Raw genomic sequence first — 17,087 nt, forward strand, 5'->3', positions numbered from 1 at the left:
GTCCAAAACACAAGCTCTCAATATATCCTCTAGTGTTTGAATCGTCCTCTCGGATTGACCATCTGTTTGAGGATGGTAAGCTGTACTCAAGCTTAATCGGGTTCCAAAAGCTTTCTGAAATGCACCCCAGAACCTCGAAGTGAAACGAGGATCTCTATCAGAGATTATAGTAGCAGATACACCATGGAGTCTCACAATCTCCTTTATGTATAACCGTGCTAGATCCTCAAGGGTGTAAGTCATCCGAACGGGTAAAAAGTGAGCTGACTTCGTCAGTCGGTCCACGATCACCCAGATAGCATCAAAACCAGTCCTAGTCCTTGGTAATCTCGACACAAAGTCCATTGCAATACTTTCCCACTTCCATTGCGGAACCTCTAAAGGTTGCAACATCCCGGAAGGTCTTTGATGTTCAATCTTTACCTTTTGACAAGTTAAGCACTTCGAAACATATTCCGCCACATCATTCTTCATACCCAGCCACCAAAACATCGCCTTTAAATCATGGTACATCTTAGTACTTCCCGGGTGAATGGAGAATCCGCTTTTGTGTGCCTCCTTTAAGATATCTTGCCTCAAAGTACCAACATCTGGCACAATGATTCTACCCTTGAATCTCCATAACCCATCTTTTTCTTCCGACACACTCCACTGTTTTCCTTGCTCGATAGCCGGTAACACCTTCCATAACGCTTCATCGTTTTCATGAGCCTTTAGGAGTTCGGACTTAAAGTCACTTGAGATTTCTAATCGGCTCAAACATAAGGTTCCAGATACTTCTCGAGCACCAATTTTTAGACTCTCGAATCCCTTGAGCAACTTCTCCTCTTGAAGCATCATCCAAGACGCATATAACGACTTCCGACTTAAGGCATCCGCCACTATATTCGCCTTTCCAGGATGGTAATTTAACTCAAAGTCATAGTCTTTCAACAATTCCATCCACCTCCTTTGCCTCATATTAAGCTCTTTCTGATCAAAGAGGTATTTCAAGCTCTTGTGATCGGAGAAGACTTGGAACTTAACCCCATAGAGATAATGTCTCCACACCTTCAAGGCGAACACAACCGCAGCGAGTTCTAAATCATGCGTAGGGTAACTAACTTCGTGAGGTCTCAACTGCCGTGAGGCATACGCCACCACATTATGATGCTGCATCAGCACGCATCCTAGACCCTTTAGTGAGGCATCACAGTACACCTAAAAAGGCTCGTTCGGCTCAGGTAACACTAACACAGGTGCAGTGGTCAACTTTTTCTTCAATGTCTGAAAGCTCTCCTCGCACTCAGGAGTCCAAACAAGCGGAGTGTCTTTGCGGGTTAACTTTGTCAACGGCAAAGCTAATTGCGAAAAGCCTTTGATGAACCTTCGGTAATAGCCAGCTAAACCCAAAAAACTCCTTATCTCAGTTACTGTGGTTGGTTGCTTCCAATCCATTACAGCTTCCACCTTAGTTGGATCTACGACTATTCCCTTCTTACTTACCACGTGACCCAAAAACTTCACCTCATCCTTCCAAAACTCACACTTAGACAGTTTTGCATAAAGTTTCTTCTCCTTTAGAATCTGCAACACGGTCCTCAGATGTTCCGCATGCTCTTCTTCAGTCTTGGAGTAAATCAGTATGTCGTCAATGAAGACAACAACGAATTTATCCAAAAACGGACGGAACACTCTATTCATGTAATCCATGAATACTGCAGGAGCGTTCGTCAACCCAAAGGACATTACAGTGTACTCGTAATGACCATAACGAGTCCTGAAAGCGGTCTTAGGGATATCCTCACCCCTCACCCTTATCTGGTGATAACCGGATTGCAAATCGATCTTAGAGAAAACTCCAGCTCCTTGTAACTGGTCCATGAGATCATTAATTCTCGGCAATGGGTATTTATTCTTTATGGTGACCTTGTTCAGCTGCCTGTAATCCACACAGAGCCGCATACTTCCATCTTTCTTCTTTACCAGTAACACTGGAGCACCCCACGGGGAAACACTTGGTCGGATAAAGTTCTTACCCAACAATTCCTCTAACTGAGACTTTAGCTCGGCCATCTCTAACGGTGACATTCTATAAGGAGCACTTGAGATTGGTCCCGCCCCAGGCACCAATTCAAAAGCAAACTCGACCTCTCGGTTAGGTGGAAATTCTTCAATATCATCGGGAAACACTTCCGGAAACTCACACACTACCGGAATCTGATCCAACCTTTGATCATCACCCGAAACACCCGCGGTTAACAACAAGATACCCTGACATTCGATTCCAGGCAATAAATGAATGCGATGCTCCCGAATCAAATAAAGCATTTAAAGTTTGACCAGCCATTTCATAGTTACCTCGAATGAGTGTCTCGGATCCTTCTGCACCCACAGCTGAGGTGGTGAACACCCGACCAGTCTGTTGTGCTTTCCCAGCACCTTGCTTTTGCTTCTCTGGACAACTTGCGGCTTTATGCCCCGCCTTTCCACAATTGTAGCACAAACCCCATCCGGCCTTGCATGGTACTCCCAGATGGTGACTTTCACACCTAGTACAAGCTTGATCATTCTGAGGCTACTTCCCAAACCTTTTCCCTTGGGAGTAGTTGTTGTTGGGCCTCCTAAAAGAACCTCCCCTCTTGAAAGACGGACCTCTAGGTGCAAAACTCTTCCCTTGGTTCTGTGGAAATGACCCTTTGTGACTTCCTTTCTCAGCGGCTGCCCTCTTCACACACTCTTCAGCAACCCTACACTTGTTCACCAACTCGGAGAAAGTCCTAATCTCCATTGGCCCCACCGAACCAAAAATATCGCTCCGGAGTCCTCCTTCGTACTTAACACACTTTCATTCCTTATATTCCACCGGAGTCCCTTGACACATACGAGAGAATCTGAACAGCTCCTCAAACTTGTCAGTATACTCAGATACGGACATAGCACCCTGCTTCAGCTGCAACAATTCAACTCCTTGGCCGTCCTAGCAGAAGTCAGAAAGTACTTCTTATAGAACTCCTCTTGGAAGACATCCCAGGTGATATAATCATCACCCTGCTGCAGAAGGCGTCGGATACCCTGCCACCAATGCGACGCTTCACCAGTGAGCAAATAGGTAGCAAACTCCACACACTGTCCTTCAGGTACCACCTGCGCTTGCAGTGCTCGTTCCATAGCTTGAAACCACGTATCGGCTTCATTCGGGCTAGTAGTTCCCTTGAACTTCGGTGGATTAACCTTCAAAAAGTTCGCCAGTGTCATCGGACCCTGAACTCCACCTCCGTCATTACCATGGTTGTTCATCTGTTGACCAAGAGCCTCAGCAGTGGCTTGCATAGTAGCAGCCATGTTCTCCAACGCAGTCATAAAGTTCACCGGGTCATTAGGGTTAGTCTCCGGCGCACGAGCATTAGTACGACCTCTCCCACGGCCTCTACCGCGTACATGAGACGCCATCTGGTTCCTATACACACCAAACAATCGATATTAAGTTGATCAGTCTCAATATCGGAAGTTTAGTGCTTCAAAGTCCCAAATGCATGCTCATGAACGTTTATGCCAACTATATCAAGTAGATATACTAACAGCACATAACACACATACAGAGAATGCACAGAAGCATAGTGAGTCCATTCCTCAGGCTCTACAGGAACGAACTGCTCTGACACCATATGTAACACCCTACCATACAAAGTCTTATGCTTAAGTCATAATTCAGAGATGGCAAGGTATTACAACCTCTAAAACAAAAATTTAGTACGTATAGTAGTATGAATAATTGATTATAACTAGGAGCCTTTATAGAAAATGGGATAAAACAAAACCGTAACTCGGACGCGCAACACTCCGATCGATAACGCAACGAGCAAAGGATAAGCGAACGCGAGATAATATATATACAAAGGAGTGTCAAAAACAGGAATATCAAGACTCAAAATCCGGTTGCGAAGATGACCGGTCCGAGCATAGTAATATATACAAATAATAAAATAAGGAAAACTCCAAAGGAAACCCAAAGGGACACAAATACATAAAACCTATTCTCCAAAATCTCCCATAAGAGGAGTCATCACAGTTTGTATTATTTAATGGAGATAAAAGTATCTAAACAAGATATATAAACCAAAACAGAGTCCCGAGAACAAGAATCTTCGCTAATCCAGAAGTCTCCAGCATGCCTCAGCGAGAAGCCTCGCGTCCTGCATCTGAAAACCACAAAATCCGCATGGGTGAGAACCAGAGGTCCCCAGTACGGTAACAGCTTCCACATATATAATACATAATAATAGAGGAAAGCGAAAGGCAATCCTAGAACTTCCTCTAGATAATATCAAAGCTTATAAACAAGCTAAACCGTAAGTGGCAACTGACTAAAGATACTTCAGTCTAACTAACACTTCCCTTTCCAATTCCTTCAGACCTCCCAACCACCAGCAGGAGTATAATATAGCAAATACAGTTATATCAGACAAGAGATTTACAAATAGGAACAGATAAGGCATTTAGGCAATTAGCAAGTAATATGCAGTCAAATAGACAATCTCAAACAATTCATGTAGTATGCTTATGATGCATGCCTGTCCCTAGTGGCTGATGATATCATCTGTCGGTTATAGAGCCAACCCGACAAGTCCTGGTAGCTAACCATTGGACTGTCCCTCTGTCGTTCACGGTTAAATCCATAACCAGCCAATTCATTAACAATTATGGCCCTTCGGCCCATGGCATAACAAGCACTTCCACTGCCATCCTCCGCATCTCACATAATCATCTATGATCCTCAATGATCATTCATTTTTTCCCTTGCTTCACTCGCAAGTTACCACATTCACTAGCCCTTTTTCTCATGCTAGGCATATCATAATGATTTAAGACATAAGTGGTGAGATCGGAGGCTTAGAAGTATGAAATTTGGCTTTTAAAACTCAAAAATAAACTTTGGGATGAACACAGGGCCACGCATACGCGCACTCCACGTGCACGCGTGGATGGCCTTAAAACTCATCGACGCGTAAGCGTCATACGCGCGAACGCGTGGGTTGAAAATTAGCCAAACGACGCGCACGCGTCAGCGACGCATACGCGCGAATACATTGTGCCCCAGGCACAAAACTGGCACAACTCTGGCACAACTCTCTGGAAAATGGCTGGGCATTCGATACAGCGCATCGACGCGCTCGCGCACACCACGCGCACGCGTGGATGATGCTTTCTCGAAGAACAACGCGTACGCGCCAAGTGCGCCTACGCGCAAGGGATCATTCTGCTAAAAATTTTTTAAGTTAAAAGCTGCAGAATTCACAGATTCAACCCCCAATCTTCCGACGGTCATAACTCTCTCATTTTAAATCATTTTTCACCCGTTCTTCGAACGGCATGGACATCCCGGTTCCAATTTCATTTCTAAACAGATTTGGCACAAATCAAAGATTCATAATCACATATATGAACACATCATATATTTCAACCATTCAACAACACCAACAATTCAATTCCTATCTTAGGGCCTCTAGCCTAAGTATTTCCTACCACATTACATATTAGATACGGAAAACCGAAACCATACCTTAGCCGATTTCCCAAGCTCAACCGGAGCACTTTCAAACCACTTGTCCACAAGCTCTCAAGGTATCAACACCTCCAAGAACAGATTTTATCACACAAAACCCTCTTCCAAGCTTTCCCAATATTCACATATACACAACCTAAGCCACAATCATCATACCCATACACATCATCTCAATATCCAAACATCATAGAACAACAAATCACACTAGGGTTGAGAATCTTACCACACCCAAGGTCCAAGGAGACAAGATTAACCTTCCCCTTCAAGAGAGTTGGGTCCTATAACATCAAAGAACCCAAAATCTCAACATTTCACCCATGAAACTCGAAATCAAGGGCTGGAATTTCGAATAGTAAAACGTGGCTTACCTCAAGATTGATTGTATGGGTTTTGTAGAGCTCTCCGTGGTGAACGCGTGGCCACAAACGGAGCGACAATCGGAGCTCTAGATCAAAAGTTATGGTAGTTTGAAGATCAACCAAGGGAGAGAACTTGAGAGAGTGTTCTTCCCTTCCTCTCCACTATTTTCAGCGTGTGTGTAGTAAATGAGGAGAGAGAGTGCTGAAAACTAGGGTTTTGGTTTAGTTTAGTTGGGCCAAGGGCCCACTTTGGGTCCGGTTGGCCCGGTTTGGCCCGTTCGGTCCAATCTTGGTCCGATTTCTATAAAATTGGTACCGAAATTCTCGGCTCAATATCCTCTATCACATTTAGCCATAAAAATAACATTTTTGGCTTTCTAGAATAAATTCTCATTTATGGCCCGTGAGCATCGAGGGATGAATGGTACCTGCAGAAATGACGGCCAGAGCATAGATCGCGAGACTTTAGGGCAGAGTTCCGGCAAGAGCAGCGAGAGAAGAGAAGAGAGCTACAAAGTAGAAGACTAGAAGAGAAACAGAGTTGGGGAAGGAGATAAAAACCCTACCGCCAAAATCACTCCTTCTTGAATATAGAAAAGAGAAGAAGACGAAATTAGATGAAAAAGATTAGGGTTCTATGTTCTTCCCTCTTTCTAACGGCCCAATTCTAATTCTTTTTCTTTTCTTTTTCTTTTAAATAATTTATTTAAGGTTTACCACGTATGGTGATTTGATTTAACCAGAGTTAAAACGTATATACAGTGTATTAAGTTATGAATATAAATTTTCAAAATTATTCCTTGTCAATACTTCAATCCGCAAGTTCAGAATTTAGTTTGATAGTTTAGAGGCATATTCATTTACCTCATCTATTTTGAAGCCTATTATATTTGATTTTCTTTCCCAATTTTTTCTCCTTCAGTAGCAATACTATTTCATTAATTTAGAATTACCGAAACAAAGAGTACTTCAAAGTGTAGTAGAAAAAAAAATTAATAGTAACAATTCTTAATAGTCGTACAACATAGATACAGGTTATAGCTCATATAAAATTTCCGGTATTGATGATTATAATCTCCTGTTTATGATTTATTAGTTTATACTTGATTATATAGATGTGATGTTCATTTCGAGCGGCTTAACAAATCAATAAAAATTGGTACAAAAATTTACCAGAAACAGAGCACTTAATTTGAAGCATTTTGTAATATTTACTTGAATAAAATTTGATTTGAACATACGGATTTAAATTAGTTATGTAATAGTGATCATTGTTGAGTTAAAATTATTGTAGATGTGATCTTTTGTAATTACTTGTGACACAAAATTATATCTTTGAGGTTTCTTTATTTTTATTTAATGATAGTTTCATGACATGCAGGTAATGAAGAAGTTATAAATTTAATTTGTTAAAAATTAGTCACTCCTTCAATTAGTTGTATAAGAAAAGGATGCATTATTTTGCAATGTTTGAAAAGCCAACTGTTGTTGAAATTCTGTTTGTAAATAATGTAATTAGGGATTACTTTTCTATATGTATTTAAAGTGATATATACATTAAAAATTTATAAACATACCCTTATTTGTTGTTGATTTTTATATAGTCTTTAACCCATAGAAATTTCTTTGAATGATAAAAACGGTTGAAACATTTTATAAAAAAATCTGTCATAAAAAAATCCATTCTTACAAAAGAAAGAAAATTCAATATTCCAAAATATAAATATATAGGATTGTTATAGATTTTAATTTATATATAGAAAGATTCTATAACAATAGATAGCTACCATAAAAAAAAGTCGCATTACAAAGTACTAGCACCAAAATGACTTATTTATATCATTTATAGTTAACATAATTTATTTAGAATTTTTTCAACAGATGCAATAAGAAGTAACATATACTCTTATTTTTTAACTAAATTCTTGTTCTTTTCCTCAAAATTTTTTTAGTTCTTCTTAGCAGCCTTGATAATAGTGTGTTTTTTTTTCAGATTGTATGATTTCATGATCAAATCTATAGCAATGCGCATCCTAGTTGCATCATCAACCTTCAAATGATAAAACCGGTAGAAAGTCACACTTATGTAATTAGAAATTAAACAATTAGAAATTTATCATGTAATGTAACTTACATAAATGTTATAATCATCAATCCAAATGCAATTCTTCATCCAAGTTGCTACCCAAATACCGCAATCAAAGCTATGTTAAATTTTATATAAAAAAAAGTATTAGTTAGACAATGTGACAAAAGAAAAAAGATTGCTTGACAAACCAAATAAAGAGCTAGAAAATTACGAGTCATTTCTTTGTCTTCCTATTCCGAGGGTTTACAAAATGGGAAACTAATTATAGAAAGAGTCATGTTGAAGCATCCCTTCAAGGTACAAAGGCTAATAAGTGGTTAACATTGAATTAGTGTTTTTATAAATGGTAAAAATAGTATAAATGAAGATATAAAAATGATTCTATAAATGTTTGAATACAGAAATGATATACCAATTGCTTAATGCTGAATATTTTACTTGCTTTCTTGTTAGGATCTGGGTTGGAATCCAACAAAATTACTTGACACTAATTTATGTCGAAGATAACAAGATACCAATGAAGATTATCTTCATTAACAGGCACATAAATATGTACATATATACAAGAATTAAATTTTTTTTGTGTGTGATAGTTAAAAAATATAATTCTATTTATGAAGAGTATTAAAATTTCTATCACGGGAGTGACTTCAATGTGAAGTCTCATATAGTTATAAGACTTATTATCCAAAACAAACTTATTATCACAAGATTCAACACTTTACATCTTGATGAAAAAAGTTGTCAAACCAAAGATAATTATTTTATTTATTAAGTATGCATAACAAATAGAGGAACAGATATTTATTTAGTAGAGATGAAATTGTATCATATGATTTTACCTTTCTAAGGACTTCCACTTTGCCCATAAATGCCTTTTTATACTCCTCTCGAGCTTGACTACTTGGGATAGTTCCCGACAATGCCATTTGCTATACAATGTGAAGAATATAATTTTGTCAATGTTAAATTGCCAAACTAATGTTACATATAAATATTGCACAGAATGAGGATGAAAATTATATATTTCTTTTGGTGCAAAAGATTTCAATTTATTTATATAATATAAGCATTTAGAGCACTTATATTACGTTATACAAGCAAGTGTGACAAATATTGATAATTATTGAAATGTTGATTAAAGAAATTTATTATAAGTTACACGTGGCTTACCGAAAAGACTGTGGGCATAAACCAATGTCTTAAAACTCTAGAAGTAGTCTTCTCCTCATCATTTAGCATATGAGCATATACGTCCAGTATCTAAATGCATATTAGACATGGTTAGATGATGATAATAATCATGAGATTGGATTGGTATCCAAAATTAAATCAACTAATTAAAATAACTTACAGTTTGGTCAATCCAAACCTTTGGAATTAAGTTAAAAAAGAATCTCTGGTTGCATCAAATTTGCATCCTTTTGCTAATATCTCTTGCCTACAATTGATTAAATATAAAAATAATAATTTATCATTGTTCTTCTAATACGATCGTAAGATGACAAAGTACAAAGATAATATTTTTTCAAAATAAGTTACATCCCAAACTCATTATCTTTCTTTGTTCCAAATATGTAGGTTGCAACCATGATTTCAATATCATCTAATTCCATGGTAGTTGGTGGTGCAAACAATACTGGTAGCCACTATTAAGAAAAATAAAAGGTAACAAAAATTAAGTCTCCAAATTTAAAATAACTCAAGAATTAGAAAATCTTCAAAAGTGTTTGGGCGAATAAAACTTAAGCAATTGACACTCACAAATGGAGCTTCAACCCCAAAATTTCTCGGTTGGAGTTTTGTAAACCCTGGAATCCTCTGATTTATATGATAACCAGTAGGAGATGCAGTACTCAGCAATGATTTGACAATATCAGTTGATGGAGTATCTGCTACACAAAATTGTTTATCATGTATTTTTTTGGATGACTGGGCTCTAGAAATTTTAGGATTAGTCTTCTTCACACCGAGAATAGATTTTTTTCTGTCAAAAGAAGCTTTTTTAACCGGGGGAGTGGCCAACTTTTTCATTATCGTGTCTGTCATGGCTTGCTCAGAAGAAATGTTTTCAAAGGGACTTGCATATGGAGACATGGTCATTGGCATTGAAAGCGATGGATAAGGAGGTGAGCTTGGGTTAAATCCTCCCAAATGATTATAAAATTGTGACAGCATAGGGTGAAAGTAAGGCATCATTGGCATCATAGATTGATTGATAGAGGCCATGTTTTGCAAGTTAGTGACAACTTCTTGCATCTTTATGATTTGTGGGTTGAGCGCATCATATTTTTCACCTTTATTCTCCTAAAAAATATTTGGAAAATGATAAGAAAATGATTACATTAGTATTCCACGAAATGCTATAGACGTTTAATCAACTAAGTATCAGATGAATTCATTGAAGACTGACCAATACTTAGTAAATTCAACATAACAATCTGAAAAGAGAAAAGAGATCACCTTGTTAAAGATGGTTTCACCTGGCACATCCACTTCTTTAGATTTTAATTCCTCCTTATTTTCTACCATCTTGACGCCCTCATTGAGACTGAAAACCATTATAAATAAATAAATAAATATCAAAATTCTTAAGAAAAATACAAACAAAAATTTAAAATTCATAGAATCAATTGAAGTGTATTCCAACCTAGACGAAATTTCGATGGCCTTCATCAGAGTGTTCTTCACTTGTGCTTTTGTTACATTTGATTTTTGTTGAGCGCTGCCAAGGTTTTCCCCAATGTCGTCAGATGGTGATTGAGGTGTGTGATTGCTTTCAGCTTTGGCTTTTTTTGAAATGGATTTGTTAGTTCCTCTTGAAGACATAATTACAAGTAGAAAAAGCAATATGCATATATGAATGTAAGACATTCGAATTCCACGGCGGTAACTGAAAATAATTTCATCCATTTATAGGAAGTTTGGAAACTGGATACATGAAAGGTCATCATGTATATGGGTTTCGCATCAATTATTTCTGAAGTAATTTTTCATAAAGCCTGACTTCTCATATTTCTGTAACAAGAAAAAGAAAAAAGAAAGACGGAAGATGAAAGGAGTGATTACAAGATGGAAAACTTACTATGGGGTGAAAGATGGAAGATGAAAGAGATGAGTTAAAGATAGAAAACTTACCATAGGGTGAGAAGAAGCATCCAAAACTTGCTTCTGCATTCTCTTCATTTATTTGTGATTAGGATATTCAGCATACATTTTTAATTTATACCGTCTAATTAAAAAATAATATTCTATTAAATATAATTAAATTATTTAGAAATAATTTTAGTTTACTTTTAAACGGCCAGAAGCCCAAGTATCATAGTATTTTAAAACATTAATTAATAATTACATTAATAATAAAAGATATTAAGCACATAAAATTTGAAATATAATTTAAATCAATGCTCTTTAAAACTTTACCCACATAGCAAGTTTTCCTAGTTTTATTACTTTTATGTTATATCATACAAAGTTGTATTTTTAATCCTCACTAATAAAATATATTATTTGTTAGAAATTTGTAAGCTGTAATGATTCTTTTTCATGTTTTTAGTTTATTGTGAATTAATTATTGAAGGCTTTCTCTCCATGTGATTAATCACATTTTTTAAGCATTTCTTTATCTTCTTCATATGACCATCTCTAAGTTTTAATTATTTCACTTATATTATGAAAATAAACAACTTTATTTTTAGTGATAAACCACAAATCAATATAAAAACTATCGTATTAATAGATAAGATATGGATTCAATCATAAAAATCTATTATCAATGCCAAAAATTTTTCATTGAACATGTTTTTCAACATGCAATTGGACTAGGTGCCATATGCAAAGGGTTTCAACCAAATGAAATTATGTAGAAAGACAGACAGAGAGTAAGGTAGAGAATATTGAGGGTTAATAAATTGGGGGGCAAAACATAAAATTTATTTAGAGTACAGTAATACACTTCCATAGCGAACACAAGTCACAACTTATAATTATTGACGAATGCATTAATTCTTCTTCTTGTTAAAATCTTGAACTCTTGCATTCCAATAATCGTAGTAATTTGGTACATTAGCGTGTGAAGGATTTATCTGGAACATGGGTATTCCACCTCCACTGTATGAATAACAAGGTGGCATGGGATATCTATTAAAACTAGGGTACATAGGTAATCCACTCATGTATTGAAAATTCTCAAAACCCTTTGTAGAGGATATAGCACCATAAGTTTCAATTTCGGTGGACACTTCTTGATGATCTTCTTTATTTGGTTTTCTACTCTGCTAAATAAATATCAAAAAAATAAATTATTGAAAACATTTTTTATACATTATTCCATCAATACATGAGAATACAACATGGCAAACTAACCTTTTCGATGCGATTATTATCTAATCGCTTTCTTTTATTACTCTTTTGGACACTTGAAATTCTATCCTTCTCTTTGTGTCCTACATGCAAAAATATAAAAACTATCAAAAAATCTCTTGCAGTTCAAATTATATTATAATACACAGTTATATACCTCAAAAGCAGCTTCAGGTGTATTTATTTTTGTTTGTGCACTAGGCTTTTCTATTTTGTTATCATTGTAGTAGTTGCTTTGAACTTCTATAGATTGGACATGAGGCTTATTCACTTTTTTCTGGATATTTTCAAATAAATCACTGCGTTTTTTGTTACATTGGTGTATTGTTTCCTCATCAGATATATCCTGTAATACAATATATTCCAACAACACATAAATTTTAAAAGAAATAAGTAATACAGAAAAGAATGTACCCTAAACAAAGAAAAATTAATAATAGATATTACCGTAACACCATTTGATTCTTTACTTGATTGGTCATTGTCAGTATTCAATTTTTCTTCGTTCAAACTTAGTGAGCATTCTCCACCATATAGTTTTGGACACCGACGAACCGTATGACCAATCCGTTTACAATGCGAACACTTACGGCCTTAGCAGTCTTGGTTGTTTGTCGTGGGGCTCCTTTTGTCTTCACAACACTTGGGTCACCTACCAAGTTGGCAGTAGAAGGAAGCTTCTCATTTGGATTGTGTCTTTTATGGAGTTTCATAATCAATCCAAAAATGTCTTCTCTGATTTCCATGAAGTCATCTCGATGTTTCGATGCTTTATCACATAGTGTAAAATAAAGCGTCGCTAGAGCACCGTACCTAACACCAGCAATCTTTTTAGATTCAATATCCTCGGCGGTAAGTGAACTAATGTATTCTTTTTTAGCATCTTTCGTCCACCTCTTGTGAATAAGAGTATTAGGAATAGTGCTAATATGATCATGTCTCATAATACAAAAAATATGGGAACAAGGGATACCACGGCTCTCAAATAATCGACAATCACAAGCAAAGTTGTTAGTACTTCTATCAGACCGAACCTTATATTCAATAGCCGGCTCTTGATATTTGTTCATTCTCACCTCAATTTTGTTACCATTATTTGAATGGCCGACAACGTTTAGTTTACTCACTTCTAGTATCTCATTCCTTACCTCTTTAAACATATTATGGGTAAAAATATTGGCTGCTTCTTTTCGATGTCTTCGAAACATGTAGTTAAAATTGAACTTGAGAACAATGACTTAAAATTAGATAATAGCTCATTTTTCTGATATTGCCTCACTGCCTCGTTAAGATTATGCATCAAATCCGAAAGATAACATTTTTTTACCAATATAGTGCTTTATCAACGAATGAATTCCTTCACATTGTGACGTAGTCCTAATTCGACCAAAAAACGTGTTGTTCAAATATGCAAAAGCCCACATCCTTTTGATCTCATATGTTTTTTTCACCCATTCGTTTTCAGAAAGCTTGAATTTTGATACTAATCGATGCCCTTTATCTTCAAACTCATCCGGAAAAAAATTCCGGTACATAAGGTGCTTCAATCCATGAAGGAACTCAGAATTTTTGATAGCTTCACACGTATTGCGATGTAAATGCCACGCACAAAGTCGGTGCGTTGCATTTGGCATCACCTCTCTAATTGCTCCTCTCATTGCAAGATTACCATCTGTCACCACTGCTATTGGATGTTTATTACCCATTATTTCAAGAAAAATCTTCAAAACTAATACATATGTCTCATGCTTCTCATCTGCTAGCAAGCCACAACCAAATATGCATGTCTGACCGTGATGGTTAGTTCCTGAGAAGACAACCAATGGCTTGTTATATTTATTCTTCTGGTATGTTGTGTCAAATGCTAGTACATCACTAAAACATTGATAATCAATTATGCTAGCTCCGTCAGCCCATACTAAATTTTCAAGTTTATTATCTTTCAGAGTAAATTTTCCTTGCAACAATGGATCCTCATCGGCCTTAGAAATCAAGTAACTCAATGCTGCATATGCATCACCATCTTTCACTTTAGCACGCTTTGATTTGTCGAAATGATTATACAAATCCTTCTTTGTAAAACCAATTTTTCCTGGTCCTCCCTTTTGCTTTAACATGAACCCCATTATATGGCAAGTTCTCACACCATAATCATGCAGACTGTTGGCATGTGCTTTGTCGGCCTCGGTCGTTACACGATATGCGGGGACAAATTGTATATATTTAGGTAGGATAAGGTCATGATTGTGAGTCTCTTCAAATGCAGTGACTTTCCACTTCCTCAATTTCATATCATAGTGAAATCTAATTCTGGCTTGACACATTACACGTGTTATCGGCCTGTGGTCTCTTTTTCTATTCTCCATCTCCAGATACTTCTTTCTCCGTGTACCCTCTCTATTACAAACCATTTGTCTCATGTTAAGGTTGTCGTTGAAATCATAACCCTTTTCATCACACCTTGCAACAAAATCATGTACTTTGGCATAATTTTTGTAGAATTGAACACACTGCTCTACACTATCATGCTCAATACCCCAAATGTCATCCTTGGTCAACTCAGTTAACTTCTTCTCAACTTCACCAAATCCATCTCCAGGATCAACCATTTTCATAGCTTCATCAATTGTACCCTTCTTTTGAGATATACTTATATCATTTTCTTCACTTGAACCACTATACTCAAAACTCAAATCATCAAATTCAACAGAACTCTTTGTTGAATTTTTGTGAACGCTCCCCATACTTGTGTTGTAAGTCTATTATTAACATAAAATGTCAAAAAAATGTATGAGCACAATACTATTCAATTGCATGTAAGGAAATTTGAATAGTAAAAAAAATATTATCACAAAAAATAATAATACACAATCAATCAATGTAATCAAAAAATTATTAACTAATAGTAAACAAATGTAGATATACATAAGAAAAATTTGCATAAACGCACTTATGTATTAATTAATTTTAAGTTGTTTATAAGTTCATGACGATAGTTTTAAGCAATATTTAGTTTTCAAAGTTATAAAACAGCAGCTTAGATTTTTCAAAACTTTCCATTAAAAACTATATTGTTCAATATTAGTTTAGTACATGAGCCAGTTCTTATTTATACATAACTCCTATTTAGTACCTAGAAAATATAATAAGACCTCTTATTCCATATAGCATCTCACAATAACTATTTTGAACTATTATATTTAGATTTGACAGTATATTTTTTTTAGGGTAATTATAATCTAAAGAACTATATATCATGAAATATGTTAACTAGCTCTTCTATTTTTAATTAATTTGTATAATATTAAAAATGAACTAATTCTACTTTGTACCTATAAAATCAAGTATAAACTAAGAATTCATAAACAGGCGCTTATAATCATCAATTCCTGAAATTATATATGAGCTATAACCTTTATCTATGTTGTAGGATTATTAACAAGTAATTGTAAAAGATCACATCTACAATAATTTTAACTCAACAATGATCACTATTACATAACTAATTTAAACCCGTATGTTCAAAGCAAATTTTATTCAAGTAAATATTACAAAATACTTCAAATTAAGTGCTTTGTTTCTGGTAAATTTGTGTACCAATTTTTATTGATTTGTTAAGCCGCTCGAAATGAACATCACATCTATATAATCAAGTATAAACTAATAAATCATAAACAGGAGATTATAATCATCAATACCGAAAATTTTATATGAGCTATAACATGTATCTATGTTATACGATTATTAAGAATTGTTACTATTAATTTTTTTTTTCTACGACTCTTTGAAGTACTCTTTGTTTTGGTAATTCTAAATTAATGAAATAGTATTGCTACTAAAGGAGAAAAAATTGGGAAAAGAAAATCAAAGATAATAAGCTTCAAAATAGATGAGGTAAATGAATATGCCTCTAAACTATCAAACTAAATTCTGAACTTGCGGATTGAAGTATTGACAATGAATAATTTTAAAATTTTTTTTCTACTACTCTTTGAAGTACTCTTTGTTTCTGTAATTCTAAATTAATGAAATAGTATTGCTACTGAAGGAGAAAAAATTGGAAAAAGAAAATCAAAGATAATAGGCTTCAAAATAGATTATGTAAATGAATATGCCTCTAAACTATCAAACTAAATTCTGAACTTGCGGATTGAAGTATTGACAAGGAATAATTTTGAAAATTTATATTCAAAAATATTTTTAAACAACACATATAGCACAAATAACTCTAGCAGCTATATGTATCTACCAAAACGAACTACTATACGAAGTATCTAATGATCATTCAAGCATTTAGTCAAATTGATAGCAGATTAAATAATAATAATAATAATAATAATAATAATAATAATAATAATAATAATAATAATGGCATCTATAGCACAAATAATTTAAGCAAAAATATTTAAAATAGTTCTGGCCTTGGGACAATGAATAAATAGCAGCAAGAACAAGGAAGTGAGGCTAAGTCCCGTGAGCATCGAGGGACGAATGCTACCTACAGAAATGACGGCCAGAGCACAGATCGCGAGACTTCAGGGCAGAGTTCCGGCGAGAGCAGCGAGAAAAGAGAAGAGAGCAACGAAGCAGAAGACTAGAAGAGAAACAGAGTTGGGGAAGGAGATAAAAATCCTACCGCCAAAATCTCTCCTTCTGTGAATATAGAAAAGAGAAGAAGACAAAATTAGATGAAAAGGATTAGGGTTCTATGTTCTTCCCTCTTTCTAACGGC

General features: G+C 35.5%; 1 protein-coding gene across 1 annotated transcript; it reads right to left on the bottom strand.

Moving 5' to 3' along the window:
- On the bottom strand, positions 13,648–15,099 carry LOC107610854 (protein FAR1-RELATED SEQUENCE 5-like). Its single transcript, XM_016312843.1, has one exon. It carries the CDS (start codon positions 15,097–15,099, stop codon positions 13,648–13,650), a length of 1,452 nt encoding a protein of 483 aa, XP_016168329.1.

Source organism: Arachis ipaensis, chromosome B08 (genome assembly GCF_000816755.2).
Source record: "Arachis ipaensis cultivar K30076 chromosome B08, Araip1.1, whole genome shotgun sequence".
NCBI classification, from domain to species: Eukaryota; Viridiplantae; Streptophyta; class Magnoliopsida; order Fabales; family Fabaceae; genus Arachis; species Arachis ipaensis.

Bases quoted from the DNA above. Each gene is read 5' to 3' on its own strand.
- LOC107610854 (XM_016312843.1), bottom strand. From the start codon at position 15,099: ATGGGGAGCGTTCACAAAAATTCAACAAAGAGTTCTGTTGAATTTGAT.